The 17,442-nt window shown below is 34.2% G+C and overlaps 1 protein-coding gene across 1 annotated transcript; it reads right to left on the bottom strand.

Moving 5' to 3' along the window:
* Positions 1 to 2,208: 2,208 nt before the first annotated feature.
* On the bottom strand, positions 2,209 to 15,954 carry LOC140046965 (A disintegrin and metalloproteinase with thrombospondin motifs 16-like). The gene is made up of 27 exons (XM_072091743.1): positions 15,840 to 15,954; positions 15,224 to 15,287; positions 14,552 to 14,835; positions 13,642 to 13,834; positions 13,054 to 13,256; positions 12,710 to 12,793; positions 12,298 to 12,452; positions 11,968 to 12,111; positions 11,712 to 11,843; positions 11,107 to 11,272; positions 10,886 to 10,984; positions 10,465 to 10,616; positions 10,067 to 10,245; positions 9,602 to 9,744; positions 9,379 to 9,505; positions 9,168 to 9,248; positions 8,471 to 8,773; positions 8,004 to 8,186; positions 6,961 to 7,152; positions 6,543 to 6,713; positions 5,935 to 6,070; positions 5,379 to 5,592; positions 4,992 to 5,157; positions 4,189 to 4,338; positions 3,795 to 3,971; positions 3,276 to 3,457; positions 2,209 to 2,923 (listed from the first exon to the last, which is right to left on the bottom strand). The coding sequence occupies exons 1-27, from the start codon at positions 15,909 to 15,911 to the stop codon at positions 2,771 to 2,773; spliced, it is 4,305 nt and encodes a 1,434-aa protein (XP_071947844.1). The 5' UTR covers positions 15,912 to 15,954; the 3' UTR covers positions 2,209 to 2,770.
* Positions 15,955 to 17,442: the final 1,488 nt, after the last annotated feature.

The raw sequence follows: 17,442 nt of genomic DNA, 5'->3' as shown, positions 1-17,442 counted from the left end.
TACATTTAGTTCCTGAAATTAAACAAATTATCTTAATAAATACCGTACGTCATTGTGGTACAATTTTCTCACATAATGGTACGTGTCGGCCATTTTCATCATCATGTTCACAAACTACACCATAAAGATGTTGATGAGTATAAGAATTCGGATTAAATCAAGTTATAAGGGACCATGTCAAGATTATTGTACTGCTGTTGCTGCAGAAACTTTCTTTACTCTGATTATGCAATATTTAGCAAGTTTTTGGGCTAATCATGTTAAAGTGAATTTCGCATCAACCTAATTCAATTCAATTCAATTGTGCCTGTATTTCGGATTCGCGTTCAATACAAGCTACAATATAAGAACAAACAAGTATAAAGATATAAGTATATAAATAAAGACACCGGCATCAGATCACCTCAAGATCTCCATCATTTTGTAATGAAGACTAGATAATTTAAATGATCATACCATAATACATTCTATAATTGATATTTTGCTAGCAGATTTTTCTATAACAATGGAAAGTCTGATTTTCTTAAATACAGTAGTCTCCAAAAAAAAGGGACGACATTATTATTATTAATGTCACTCACTGCATTGTCTATAGAAAATCTTAAAAATACACTGAAACAAACTTACTAAAAAATCATGTACAATATTACTACAATAGCAGCAGTACAATAATTTAGACATGATCTCTAAATATAGGCCTATGACTTCAAATATACATAATTAAACACTACCTAACGTGGCCACTTTGATTTTCATTAAACATTTATCATTTTAGTTTAGGACATTTACATTTCGTTCAATCCGCATCTCATTTGATTAGTATGCATATAAATTAGCCTTCATTCTAATCTCTATGATTTGCAAAATACCAACATTTACGTTCGTCCTATATTTTCGCGACTTTCAAAATACTTTGACAATTTCAATCAATCTATTATTCAATCATCGACAAAATAAAAACATATAGAAATGCAATAAAAATGATAATGGAATGGGATACAAAATAAACCCTAACAAAATTGAACAAACATTTATAACAATTGGCCAAGAGTTCAATCATTAATTGTCGACAAATTATAGAACAAGAAAATCGCGAAAATAAAAGATCGCGAAATAGTTGGAATAGTAAAATCGTGAATATTTAGGGCGGCGTAAACTTTACAGTAGTATTCATGAATACAGTAGTATTTATGAATACTATGGTAATTACAACAGCGAGTAACACTTATAGCGGCCGAAATACTCAATAAAGACGATGGTGTACCATAATAAGTTAAACAGTCGGTCAAAATAGGCCCCTAACTAGCGGGCGAAAGGATCATGCACCGGTCGTTTTTATAGGATTTGATACCTCACCTTATCGTATAGGAATCAGGACAGTCAGGTCTGGAAAGCTAACGTCCAATCAATTCTTACTTTACTAAAACTGCATTGATTGTTTGATCTAGTCCTTTACTTGAATAACGTTCGAAACGATTATTATTAAACTTATGTGGATTGATGAGAAATAATATCACGAGTTGACACAATGAGGGTGACAGATAGAATGCTTACCACCGTTATTCGATTAAACCGGCTGTATTAAGATGTTTTTCCGCCCTCTCAAGACATTTGTAAATAAAAGCATACCGCATTTAATTAGCTTGGAGTACCATGTCACACTCCTTGTGTAATCTAGATACAGTGGGCTGCCACTAAGGAAGGCAATCTAAAAAGAGGACACTTATCTTGACATGTCCAGATAGAAACTTGGAACAGTCCTTTGATCTTATTTCTGGCTGGGACAAATACCAACAGTACTATGCTATGTACATAATCCTCCGCGGCGTGTGTTGTCATGTTGGGTGTGGACATAACGATGTCGCAGCCAGAAACCTTTTGATCTCTTGATTGCCTTGCACAAGTAATATGCAGACGTATATATTACAGGATTCAAATGCCACGTGTAAAGCGATCCTGTCGTCGAGAAAGTGTAGTTTATGGGTTTACTACTGTACCATAAATCTTTATCATCATGATTATTATCATAATCATTAAATTATCATCGTCATATCTATTCATAACGACTATTAGTCATCTTAATTATATCACATTATTCGTCATCATCATCATCATCGTCATCATCATCGTCATCATCATCATCATCGTCGTCGTCGTCACCGTCGTCATAATCTTCATTAATAATCATAGTACTAACTCAACACAAGGTAGGCTAAAATATGTTAAAGAAGTTTATTCTAATCGAGGACCAGCCTTTCAATAGAATTGTTATAAAAATTAACTTAAATAATTTACATATATATTTATACAATATTAATACAAATATGCTCGGGCATACGAGTCAAACTTTTCAAATAAATACAAAGAATATTAAAATATTAAATAATTAGACGGTACGTTAATATTGCTTAATATTAAGGTTAATTAATTATTCTGTCATTGTGAATCTTACTCTTCACTGTAAAAAAAGTTGAGGTAGATGCTTAAAGCCTATAGATATAGTTGTATTACACAGGCTATTAGCACAATAAATTCCAGATTGTATGGAAGGCGATCGCCACCAAAATTACAGTTGCAAACGTTTAAAAAACGTTGAATGTATGGGGACTGTGAATGTCCAGTAAAAACTTATGTTCAGTTCTATAACTTCAAATACATTAATATAGTATAGCTTTGTTTTGATTTACTATCATCAAACATGTTTTCATACTAATGTCAAATTCTGAATATGCAAATATTTTTAAATACTGTAAATCTCTCTTTGCATGACCTATACAAATGTATAGGTGGCTAGGAATCCAGATTTTTCTAAAGCTGGGTCACTATGAAATTGAACTTGCACCTTATTGGTTGTAGACACCCACGTGAACGGATTACGGTAATTGCAGTAATAAACGGTGTAGTAAGCTTCAAAATCATTGATCTGTAATAAAATTCATAAACAATAATTATTTTTTAATCTAACGGTTAAGGCAAGGGCGCCATAAAATCGGCACAGGTTCAAGCACTACTCAATCATAGTTCTGGTGGTAAAACGTCATCTCAGATTGACTAATACTGGAGGTCCAGTGCACTAGCTCTTGTGCACTTAAAATATACCAGTGCATCTTTCGAAGGAGTAGGGGATACCACCACCCGCTGGTAAAGATGCATGCAGCTCCTGTGACCAATTGTAGGCAATAGTGTGGCTGATGTTGGTCCATATAGGGCCTAATTCAAATTTCCCAAATTTGTAAGGATTTATTTATCGAAGTCACCAGATAAAATGTACTTACCCTGACATTATCGTATCCGCATCTTGGGTGATATTCTATATCAAATGCCGTAAATGAAATACTAATGCGTTTTCCAGGGGGCGCTACAATGTAGTTAGAGCAATCCGTATTTGCTGGGTAGTTAGATGGATAATTTGGACTGGATAACGATCCAATCTCTGAGGTATAAACACTATCGCAACCTTTGATAAATAAGATAAAATAATTAGTTTAATTAATATTAAATGTGACACCTTTTATCAGATATCTTGTTGTTTGTCTTGATTCATTGGGTTTGTTGGGCCCGCGAATGTAGGCCTACAACACTAATACTAAGTATTAAGGTATGCCTAAAAGTTGGTTTCTGAATAGTTATCAGATCTAAAATAATATATATATATATTTTCTTGTATTATCATTAAAGACAATCAAAACGATTGAAAAGATATTACTAAATTCATATGAATACGGTAGTGACTTTTATTACAATCGTAGTCCCTAAACAGGAGATCTTATAAAATGAATTCATATTAAACTTACCATCATTTTGATAGTTCACTGTTTCAAATCTGAATGATATCTCATACCCGTGTGCGTTTGTCAGAGTTTTGCCAGATATTTCCATGACGTTGGTATTCGAACGAGGCCAGTCACTGTTTGTTTGTACCGAACACACTCTGTAACCGCTTCTACCGTCTTTAACAATGAAATCACCACCTATAAAATATACCACAGTTAGTTAGTTATAGTTATCAGTTGGTTTGTGTGTAGAAGTGTCTACGGTTATGGATTTATACACGATAATGATAGGCCTATACTAAATAATAATGTAGTTTACATGCATAATTACCTAAAAAGTAATCATGTTAAAGAGGACATTTCAGAAATTGAAAAACAAACAAAACTGCTTACTATGAAATAAATCAAAACCTACCGTTTGCACAATCAACATCAACTTTTACAAATGTGAGAACAATTCGCTGATCAACTGGTGCAACAATCGTCGTGTTGCAGTATTCACCATTCGTGTTACCCACAACTATTCTTGCATTTTGATTGGTCAATACTACGTTACACATTCCACCTTAATCACAAATTTAAAGATAAAAAAATATGTAAATAACAATGTCTATTGAGAACATTAAATAAGCAAGCTTTCATCAAACAAATCTGTTTGTCTGTAAGCGCAACATTGTTCAAAATATTGAACCTGATTGGAATTTGCTTTTTTGTATTTTTGTGTAGGCCTACGATGTGTACGTCAAGGAAGCCGTTGTACTCTAGAACATTATATATTATTCAAGTCGTAAACAAGACCTATGACTGTTGCAAACAGATGTGTATAAACAATCGGTCTTATTTGCACCAAGTATGCCTAAGTTTTCTGTGGTTTTTAAAATCAAGAATGTCACCGTATAACGTTAACTTTCAGAAAAATATTACGGTACGGTAAAGGCTATTGTACATATGTATTTTGTCTGTGCCATTTTTTATCTACCGTACCAGTAGTGCTTAGGGACTGCTATATTACATATTCACATGCATAAAGGGCCTTTCACACCTGCTCCGGCACGGTTCCGGTCCGGCGACGGCAAATCCAATCGAACGTCAATGTTTCGTTTTTACGGTACGGTATAGGCTATTGTACATATGTATTTTGTCTGTGTCATTTTTTATCTTAGTAGTGCTTAGGGACTGCTATATTACATATTCACATGCATAAAACAGTTTCCTTACCTGGGTTAGACGGTGCGAGAGTAGGACAGGACTCGATATTACATTGCTCTTGAGTGGAAGGTTTACCCGATGGACATTCGGATTCTATAAAATATATGTTGCTGGTAATGGATTGTTTGCAATCAACGGTGCGAGAACGAACTCCTCCTCCACAAGACTTTGAACACTATAAAATAAATGAAAATACGTTTTATACACCACGAATCATACGTTGTAATCCGTGGTTCCCACTAGAGACGCAACACAACGACGTAGCGCAACAATCGCAAGCAATGGAGTATTCGAACTGTCGCTTGCTATCGGTCAACACGCTTGCGTTTGTCGAGGTCCTTGCGTTGCGTCCAAGTGGAAAACAATCTTAACCAATGCAATTATAAATATTCTTACCGTGGACCATTCACCAATCACCCACACGCCTTGGTCACTAGTACACGGGTCTTCATTACAATTTCTCTGTTGCATGGGTTTGGTATTCGGATCACAGTTACTTTCATCCACCAAACTGTAGGTAAAACTAATTTGTTGCACGCAAAATAATCCTCTAGTTTGGACTCCACCACCACACGTTTTGCTACAACTGCCATAATTTCCAGCGTAAAATCTATAAAAGACAAAGTATAGAATGTTAGTTTATGAAATGGTTATTGTACCAGAGGGAGCGGTATCAATCGATTCGAATTCTCACCCTCTGTGCGTTCTGACATAAACAATATTTTATTGTTACTTCTGCATCTTTTAAACACAGTGTGCTTTTAAAAATACACAACTTCCACGCAATGTACATTAGCGCATCAAGTAACTTGATCAGTCACGACACGTGTAACATCTACGTTGTCGCGCTGCGTCCATGTGGGAGTTGTGTCTCTTTGTCCCGTGTGTTCAAACGTCAGAGTGTTAATCTAAAAGGAAATTATTCGGCACAAAACGTAATTATATTACTTACATTCCAGGATAATTTGAACAATCGGCTTCATTGCAGACTTCGGTAATTTCTGTAGGACGTGGTTGAGAATTACAATTTGTTCCATGAACTTCAACGTTGTCGCTTCCCAAACACACGATTATTTTGGATCTTGTACCTGCAAATTAAGTAATGTATCGTATTTCCCGAATTTGACAAATATTTTCAGTTATACTATTACTATGTAGAACAATTATGCATTGTGAACTGTACACAAAAATAATATCTATATTTAAAAGAGGTAAACGTCTCGAAATGTAATCCCTATATATTTGCTATAGGGCTAGTAGTATGTGTGTATATGAATAGGAAGCTGCTCTTTTAGTTTCTCTTGTAATTGTCTTTGACCACACGGGCTATTAGTTTGATACCCTACTTCTACTACAGGGACATTAAACCGTCCCGGTCGTTTCCATACAATTTTTAATGTAATTTGCCAATATCCGTCTACCGAATGACTTTATTCCTTCAATCCTTCAATAAAGCTCTGTCTATACTATAAACTTTATGTGACACAAAAATGTGTCACACTTTTTTCGTCAAACTAGTTTGATAGTGTAGACAGAGCTGAATGATGCAATTTAACCTACCTTGTCCACAAGTTACTGAGCATTCTGTGAACTGGTTTTTAGTAAACCATTGTGGGCAGTCAGCGATGTTACAGTTTTCAGTGATTGTTGGACGTGATTGTCCATTGCAGAAAGAATCGTCAACTTCTGAGCCGTCATTGCGTGTACATACTACTACTCTTGTTCTTGTTCCTAGAAATAAAACATATTAAACATGTTGATTGTCACATCGTAAAAAAAACAATTGAATGCCCATCATAGATATTTAAGCTAACCCAGTAGCTATACATTGTAGTCAGGAACTACATAATGAATTAATGTGCTGCTGCAATGAGGAGCAAAAGTTGTAAAAGCGTCGCAGTACAGGACAGCGCCAAACATATATACATATACATAATAAAGGTATTCAGTTAAATACATTATGACTTCCTGTACACACCTTGTCCACATGTTGCAGAACATTCTGTAAATTGGTTTTTGGTATCCCAATAGTAGGTTGCTGGTTGGACACAATCACCAAGGTTGCAACTTTCGGTGACTGGAATTGGAGGTGATTGGCCATTGCAATAGGAATCTTGAACCTGCTCACCATCGTTTCCAACAGTACATACTATTTCTTTTGTTCTTTGGCCTACGCAATTAAAATGTATTAATGATAAGGTATAGGAAAGAGAATGGTTCCGTTAAAGACATCCAAACCGTATACAAAGAAGGAAATTGGGACACTTCATATTTATATAGGTTAAAGACCCTAAATATTTTAAGTATTGAAGATATATATAAAGTGTATAGACTCACATTAGGTTTTAAAATAATGCATGGCCTCTGTCCATCATCCTTTAATGAGTTTGTGAGATCAAGTGAGAGGTGTGAAGGGCGGTTAATACATTGGAAGACAAAGACCAATACATTTTTAAATTCATCGTTTGTTATTTTCCCTAGATTATGGGAGCAACTTCCCAATGAAATTAAACAATGTGCTACAATTTCAGACTTTAAAGCCCAACTCATCAAACATTTGATCTCAAAATATTAAGTTGTAATTGTTTATATTGTTTATTCAATGCAGCTTATTTTTAATTGGTGTATCTCATTATAACTTTGTTTTGTTTTATTTTGACTTAATTTGTGCTACTTAGTTTTGTTATTTTTGTATTTTATAAGTAATGATGGAGTAAGAGCAGTTTTCTGTTTGGGCTCCTGGCAAGATGAATTGTAAAATGTACTTTATGAACTGAACTTTTGCCGAATAAATATTATTATTATTATTACAACAATGGTGTTTAATAATACATGTCTGTATCTCTACACCTGGCATTGTCTAGTATCATAGGCGAGTTACATAATACAGTGCCACATATGTGTACTATGATACAGGCATCACTTGTGACATTGTATTACGGAATGAGCCTATGATACCTGGAAAATTACAGTCGTACTGCAGTATCTGCAAATTATAACTACTAATGAAAAGTTACATACCCACTCCACAGGTTACTGAGCATTCTGTGAATTGGTTTGTGGTAGACCATTGATAGGTTGATACACAGGAAGCGATGAAACAGTTTACTATGAGTTCACTTGGTCGTGATTGCCCATTACAAAATGAATCGTCAACTTTCACACCATTGTTTTGAGTACAGGCTACAATTCTTGTTATTTGGCCTACACATACAGAAAAGAAATATCATGTCAAATCATGACACATATAAGTCAGTATTAGAGCAATTTTGAAAGATTTTTTTAAAATAGTTATTATGAGATCTACTGACATATCTACAGAATGATTGCACAGTTGATCTGTAGGTGGCACTTGAGTAAAGCGATCAGAGGCCACATGACTTAAAGATAGTCAGAGAAAGAACAAATCGATAGGGGTCAAGATTAAGATGGACATTTGCGTGTTATTGCAAACAATTCACAACTGATGCCATAAACTGGTTCCATACCGTGTCCACACGTTGCAGAACATTCTGTATACTCATTCGCGGTCCATTGATAAGTTGGACCTTCTGGCTCTGGATCTATTGGGCTTACACCATTTGGTAGGTAATACTCCCAGTTCACCTGGGTATCAGAGTAACTAAACGTGTACACATCGATCTCAACAATACTGGTTGTCGGTCCGGGAATAGTGATAGATTCTCCATTGCTTCTATCGTAATAGAAGGATTGGGAATCGTGTTTGTACTCCCTTTGCGCTGGAAGAGCACCATCACCACCAATGATGTATTGATTGTTTATTTTAAGAGCTGAAATAAGAATATATTACATATTTAACATAAAGTGATGAATACTTTTTACTGCTGTACTAAAAAAGTACTGGTAAACAAGAAAACAGTAGACCTATATGTTATTACTTATAACAAAAATAACGTTGTTATTCTGATTTATTTCAAAAATTTGAATACTTGTTACTAGGCCTGCTGTATCTAAACAAAATACCGGTAAACAAGAATACAGTAGACAAGAATACAGTAGACCTATTATGGTATTACAACAACAAAAAACGTTGTGATTAATTCCAAAAATGTGAATACTTTTTATTTATTGCGTAAAGTTGTATGTAACGTGACAGCTTGAATATGGCGCCCCGGAATTAGGACAATAAATGTATAATATGATACTAATCATTTCATAACTTACCAATATGACCGTTGTTATTGAGATTGGTGATGATCTTTACAGACGTGGCCCCGACCGCAATAGTTAATATCTTGAAGTATGCTGCAGAAGAAGAACAAAAATAATTTTAATAATTTGTTGGTTTAAAAGATCCGTAATATTGCTTTGGAAATAAGAAGGAATTCAACATTTTGTTTAGATTTCAACAGTAAAGATAAAAGAAAACTCTTACTTGAAATAGGCGGAGATGTCCTTGTAAATGTGCCGGAATGTCCGCTACAGATTACTCCTGTTCCTCGACAGACACCGCACTTATCGTATATAGCATTTGAATATGGTTCGCCATCACAGCCAAATTCCTAATGATTAAAAACAAAAATCCTCCATGTTATATTCTTAAAATTTTGTGCAATGTACCAAGTAAATTTACACAAAACGATTGTAAGCCTACTTACAATACATTTGCCCATGACACAATATTTGTTACTATTAGGCTGATCGACATCACACCTGGTACCGTCAATAAAATAGTCACCACGACTTTGTACTACGTTGAAACCCGTCGTGGAAGTACATAGAAAGTTGCATAAATCGTCATCTGTCAAAATAAATAGTGTATTGTTATTGATTTACTAAATTAATGCTCTTATTCAATGTGACGATGATGATGACGATGTCGATGTTGATGATGATGATTTTAATAATGATACGATGATGCTGCTACGATATGTGCTTCTTGCCGCCAGCAGCCACAGCGGCACTGCAGAATGTGTATCGTCATAAAAACATGATACCGTGGCATCGACCGACTATTATCTCAGCCTCTCACAAACTCAAACTCAAATGCGTAAATTGTGCATGACATAATAATAATAATAACAATAATAATAATAATAATAATAATAATAATATAACCGTACCTGTTTTGTCAATCGTGAATCCTTTCCACTCTAGAAATTGGTTATTGAATAACACATTGTTTGTCGAAGCGCACTGTTCATTTCTGAAGTCCTCTTGAGTGGCGGTTTCGCATGGTTCTGAATTGCATATTCTTGACATGTATCTATCGCCTTGGCATTCTTCACCTCCATAGGCAGGTCTATGTTAGAAATATCGTTATGAATAATTAAAATGATGATAGAAATAAAAATCAATAGGTCTACACAATAAAAATATAGAAAAATGAGCGATTTAGCCTAATTCTTGTAATTATAAACATATATATATTTGCTTCTTATTTTTTTTATGTTAACATTATCAATTATGTATAATAAAGAATGGAAAACAAAATTATATCAACATTTAAAATGTGACTTACGCTGGATTATTACAGAATCTATATTTGTATTGAACACCGCCCCCACACGGACGACTGCATTCTCCGTAAGTGGGTTGAAATGGACTCCAACCTCCGTCGACTGGAGTTGGTGCAACATCCGCACCATACTCACAGCTTCCTTGCTTACAAATCTGAGAATAAACACATTAATTTTAATTATAGGGATGAATAACTTCGACAAAGGGAAAATGCTTAAAACAATTTCAAACGTTCTTTGAAATTGTGTGGCATCTATTGTAAGAATTGCTTTTATTAAATAGACCTACAGCGACAGCGCTAGAATGATATACCAAGGGCGCCAATAAGCGCAGTTACATCGGAAAAAACCGACATACGTTAACATTTAACAAAGATGCATCTTATTTTGATTCGATGTGGCTATAATGGCTATAATGCTTACTTGTTCGTAGCCGCAAGATGTTCCGTCCATTTTGGCAGATCCACTACTAAAACAGTTAAATGAACCTGGTAAAGCACACCACAGATACGCACATTCACCCTAAAATTAAGAAGATAGAACATAACAATAAATATTTGTCCTCTTCCATTCAGTGACAAGTGTGAATATTGCTCAACAAACGCCATACACATTTACATATACACAATTGTAGATATACTTACATTTTGTGGATAGGGGTTGCGTTCACATTCCTTATATGTGGAACCAAATACCAGTTCACACTGCCTGTCCGCAGAGTATCGTAGTCCTGGTAGATCATTGGTGATTGGTTGAGCTAAATTCAAATTGCTACTCGGTACATCTCTTGTGCAAGCACCATTTGAGGAACTTTAAAATTGAAAACCATGATATTCAGGATAATATATATTGCAGCATTAAAATGTACAAAAGTTTTTAAAAAATCTGATAATTCAATATTGTATACTTATTACAAAATATGTTTTAGGAAGATTTAGTGTAGACAGGCAGTGTAAATAGATTTTTCTTCACTGCAGAAAGTCAGGGAATCAAAATATAAAACTCCTTATCTCCTCTCCTCTGTAATGAGGCAAATCACTGCATCACGGAATTGTAATGATTGTTGAACCATATATAAAGGTTACTGTTTTGATAATTAATAAATTAATAAATTAATTAATAAATAAATAATTAATTAATAATTAATTAATAAATTAATAATAAAAAATACATCATATAACCTTTGCATGACCAACAAAGAAAAGCACATAAAATATTGGGATATTAAGGAAATAATAAAATAACCTACCCGAAAAAATTATTTAGCTGATCTTTGCTGCAAGTTGACCAGTTATGTGAACCAGGTCCAGCGACTCTAGAAGATCCCATGATGTTAACATTATCTTGACATTGGTTTCCATCATCATGATTTACCCCAAGACTGTAGAGAAAATTAAATTTAAACTAAATTATATAAGAAATATCTGTAGACCTATTCTTATAAGACAACGCCGTGTAGGCCTAGGAATCAAGACGAATTTTGCAAGAACCATCCAACTACTTACTTATGTCCTATTTCGTGGGTGATAGTCAGTCCGGAGGCCAGCCCAGATTCTTCATTCAGAGAACATTGATTGTATCCTGTACAGGCCCCCCACAATCTTGCTATTCCAAGAAGGTTGTTGTTACCATACAGCTCCAGGTTAAATCTATGAATAGCGCAAAACGTATGTTATATAATCATTAAAAAAAGAAAAAGTAACAGTTTCAATTACATTCTGTAAAAATGATTACATTTCATTTATTAAAAAAAAAGTGAAGGCGATCTTGGTGATGACGACACCGTGAAGAGATAAGGTAAAGATACTGGTAAAAACAATGTATAGAGCATTTACCTGCTGATAAGCAGAGCGTTATCCCAATGTGTAGGGTCACTATCCGACGCTGGGTTAATTAGCCTTTGAAAATCACAGAACTTCGGCAAAGTATGTTCTGCTTGTTGTGTAACGTCTAGAGACGCCGTTCCGCCATTTGGGATTTCTACCTGAATCTAAAATATAATTTTGTTGTTGTAACGTTGGTGTTTAGAAATTATCTTGTTGGTTAGTCATTATTACATTATTGTCCCAGATTGTTAAATTCGTATAATATATTAGATGTTGTGAAGTATATTATGCCAATGTAATAATTTATAATAAATAAAGAAGAAACACAATAGACTTTGTCAAAACAGTCCATGTCGTACACATTAATTATTCTTATTATTATTAATATTTATAACATTCTGGAAAAACAAATCGTACTTACTGTGGGTGCATCAAATAAAATAAAACGTGTAATGTAAAGATTGACTCTTGTTCCAACTGACGGATCTGCATATCGACCGGCAACCTACAATAAATTGATTTTTTTATTTATTAAATGAATATTGAGTGTTTACTCATTACACGGTATTGATATTTATTTATGTCTTTGCAACAGCCGATTCTCGGTGCTGTAGGCCTACCTGCAATGTCAGACAAACTGAAAATCGGCTGTTCTATCGGCTCTATATACGTGTTGGCTTGGACATAACTTTCAACGTTTTTTTCTTCAGAATTTTATAGCGATTTAGCTGTTTGACGTGGTTTAATTTTAAACAATGTACTCACGATATTCATAAGTGTCAATGTGTAGTCTTCTAATTCGGCACCATGATATAACCTCATTTCCCAATCTGTAACTACGAGCAGTTCTAAATGACGGCCGGATGTCTGTCTTTTTGTTCGTGTTGCTTTCTTTTCGTCGTCACTGCCAACAAACTCTCTCGCTGATTCTGCCATCTCGTTCTGATTATTCTCGTCGTGGTAGTATTCTAATATTGATGAAATATCGTTATTATAATAATATGTAAATTTAGGTTAGCGGTACACTATGTGTTTACAAAAGGAAATAAAGTATGGTTGAGAATGTATTGACGTTCATCTTAACTTGCCTATATTCTCAAGAATTAAATTGAATTGAAATATTTTATTTATACTGGGCGACCTCTTCAGTCAAAGACTGGTCTCCCAGAGGGCCCAGTTATAATCAGAAGAAGACGGTTATCAACTGAAACGTTGGGACATTCTCAACCGTCAACTTTCTTTTGGAAGTGGGAAATGGGTCGTCCAGCTAAAAAAGTATAGCAGTGTTTAGATCAAAGGTTTAAATATACTTAATTTTAATGTTTATTCATTCAATTCTTATTATATTCTTACTTTTATCGTTACCACAAACATGCTTTTTCATTTCTCTAGTTTCTTCTGTTTCGCCGTTTGGTATATCTCCTGCTGATCTTCTGTAGATTACATGAGGATTTTCAATGTCCCTCCTCTGTCGAAGTTTTTCTGCATGATCTTCTTGTAAAGGTTGTATATACACATCGGAATCTCCATGGCTGAACATTCCAGACTGATTAAAACAAAACGAAGTGTTTAATTATTTTGCTGTTTCGTGCTTTATGACTTTTAGAAACTACTTCTTCTTCTTCTATTTTAAGGAGCAAACTTCATAGTTGAAGGCTACTGCTCCACTAAGGGTCCAATTGTGACATCGGCAGCCAACTACGGCGCCAATACGACAGTGTGTGTGTATAAATGAACTAGTACACCGGAGTAACCCCCTACTCGTCTCGAAAGATGTACTAGGTTCTTTAAAGTGCACATGAGCCACATGTACACTGGACCTACGGTTTATAGTCCTTATCCGAGAAGACTTGTTCTACCACCACGAGTGAGCCTCGAACCCTTGCCAATGTTATGGCTATGGATTTCAGTTCCACTGTCTTCACCGCTCGGCCACACTCACTCACACTAATAACATGCAAGGGAAGTACACACATAGGCCTACTGTTTTTATTTTAGCGTATGTTTGATTATTGCCAAAAGAAAATGAGCTTGATGTTTGATTGGATTTGGCCAATTGTAAAGAAAATACATAGGTTCTTAATCTTGGTTAACCCATCCCCCACCCCCACAGAGACAATCACGACGCGATGGATCGTCTGGACAGTCCCTTGTGATTGGTCTACTTACTTACCTTGAGCCTACGTTCTTGCGTTGTGGGAACCAAGCTTTAATGTATATAACGAGCAATGGATCAACTATATTAATTTTAAATGCTACCTACCAATCCTTTACATGTGCTAATTGCTGCTCTTGAACCATCGTGTGAATGCACCTCTCCGAGATAGTGACAATGATTTACCAAGGGCTTTTTTACCACTGTGCCGTTTGCATACGCATACTCGGCAAAGGTACCAGGGGGAATAAGGGCTTTATTCTTCCACAGTTTAATATGGTAATCCTCGCCAAAAGCTGTAAACTTGACCTCGTGTTGGTCAGGGTATTCACTGCCATCTATTGATCGTCTGCGGCGTCCATGCGATGTTCCGATAATTTCATATTCTGGTACTAAAACAAAACGTTGTAATATATTGATATTAGGATTTCAATTCAATTCAATTTATTCAAAATTACCTGAAAATAATTTAAATCGAAATGACAATTGAAATCAAATACAGTCTGAATGTACATAAAACTATTAAAATTCAGTAATTAAAGAATAAACTATTACCAAAAATTACACTTTCATCGAACTATTTTCTAATGTGTTAAATTTCTAGTAATGTGGATAACCCATGTAACCATGCATGGGGTCTATATTAATCTAAGATCATGCGGAAATAAAAATGACCAGTAAGTGATCAGTAAATGACCGGTAAATGACCAGTCGAAACGTCCTTAATACAAAATCACTACAGTATTATTGCCAGGTTATTTCAAATACCCAATTATTTACCTTCGTCAAGTGAAGAAACACTAAAATATCTTTTCATACTGTCTTCCGTTAACATATCATTTATCTTTGGTAACAAAAGAAAAAAATGAAAAATAATTTTGGTCATCAATAGTAAAACAAGAAATAAGAAAAAAAAATTTAATGATATTTATAAATATTTGGCCGTCATAACTATTCAATAATTGTTATTCTCTATTGACCACCATTGATTTTTACTGTAACCAAATATAGATTTATAATGTCTACAAGGCATGTCTGATGACGTACAATAACTAAAGTTGACTCCAAAAACATTTGTTTCGAAGTTCAATGCCATGCTGACTGTACTGAAAATCCAATATCGATTTATTACAAAAATAGAGTAACGCTTATTTTACTGAAATAAAGAGGCAAAATTAAATAAGAGGCAAAAATATTACATATTATTGATAATTAAAAGATCCCGTAACAATTTGAATTTAAATAATCTATGTCATTTGATTTTAATTTATTTGGAAATTGAGTTAAAAGTATTGCTTTAACACCAATATATACTTTATAAACCTCATAAATATAAAACAAGTTAAATAAAAAATAATGAAATGAAAAAAATGAAAAGAGAGTTGTTGGTACTTACTGCTTTTGAGTTTGCTAAAGTAAAATACGCTACAAGTAGAGTGAAGGCTGGACCTCTTATTAAACCAACCATATTGGAAAATAGATTATTTGCACAATTATTTGTTCTTCACGTGTTCTCTTCGATTTAAATGCCAGAGTAAGGGTATGACAGAGTTTATATACTGTTAGGTTTCAAAGGCACTGACGTTTCATAGTGATAATAACAAAAGAAACAAAAATCAATTGAAGTTGTTCATTGAGGCGATGCCGACAGGTGAGTTGACAGGGTTCCGGCTGATTAACCTACCTGTCTAAAATTATCTGACTGTATCGATATTGAATTAAAGATATTGCTATATTGTTACGTAGGAGGCCTATTATATTGATAACCCAGGAAACAATTAAATTAAAAACAAAGAGAACACCCAAATTCGTCCTACGATTTACTACCCACCAATATTTCACTTTACAATAACTAGGCCTATATTCGAAATATTTACCTAATTGTTTGTAGCTTTAATTGGGCCAAGTGTAATCCAATCATTTAGAAATAATATTTCTATTCGCTTTTATACTTTTAATATTACATTTGAGAATGGTTTTAAACTTTTAATAACTCTTGCAACAGAAAAAGTTGTTAAAACAGCACCATTTTTGGAAAGATTTAATACTTTTCACTATAACGAAAATAATGATTCATAACTTGTAAAACTACTTTCGGAGAATCTATTTTCTATAGGATGTCGTAAAAATTATTACACGGTAGGTAAAGCAGCAGCAGTCATTAAACTACAAACTGATTAGTCACAAATCCCATTATTACAGGTGTCCTTTTATATATCTCTATATAAGGATGTAGTTGCAAAAGCAAATATTAATAATAATAATAATAATGCTATTGAAGGGCAATAAACACGATCGTGTGGTTTTAAAATAGGAAACGAAATCCGGTTGTATTTTTATTTTATTTATTCAACCACGTACTACCTGTATTCCTTCCACTGAAATTCGGCGAGATATTTGTTTTTAATTGTTAAAGATATTAATATATTTACCAAGCAAGAACATTATTTAGTTTATAGGAATATTTTACTAACTGTTGAGCATGATTGGTTAATAATCATGCACAAAACGGGGTAAAACTAGATGTTGTTGAACGTTAATTATTATTAAAACAAGGTAGGCCTATAAGTTAAAGCATAAAGGAATTCAAAGGTAATTCTTTCATGGTTAATGGTCGGTCATGTTTCCAATCCAAAAGATGTGTTTAAGACTTTATAGAGCAGCTTTTTGTTCAGTTTACATGTGATTTTAACTTTTAGATTTTTAAACAAGTTCATGTTAGAGCTATTGCTTTGGAAACGTTAATGTATTACAATATAGCGCAATAAATAAATAAAAACATTACTGCCAAGAAGTGAATGACTGATGGACATTTTGCCTAAATATGTTATCAAAAAAATATCCACACAACGAACGTCAGGTTCCACCTGCTGTCATAACCACCTTTCCTCTTGTTCTCTGAAGTGGATAGGCCTATTAACTCACTGTACCGTCTAGAACCAAGACCCAACAGCAACATGTGTCATAATGATGTCACCTCAAATAAATGCTACCGTACT

This window comes from Antedon mediterranea, chromosome 4 (genome assembly GCF_964355755.1).
Source record: "Antedon mediterranea chromosome 4, ecAntMedi1.1, whole genome shotgun sequence".
Classification (NCBI taxonomy): domain Eukaryota; kingdom Metazoa; phylum Echinodermata; class Crinoidea; order Comatulida; family Antedonidae; genus Antedon; species Antedon mediterranea.
This window is presented reverse-complemented; position numbering and strand designations above follow the sequence as displayed.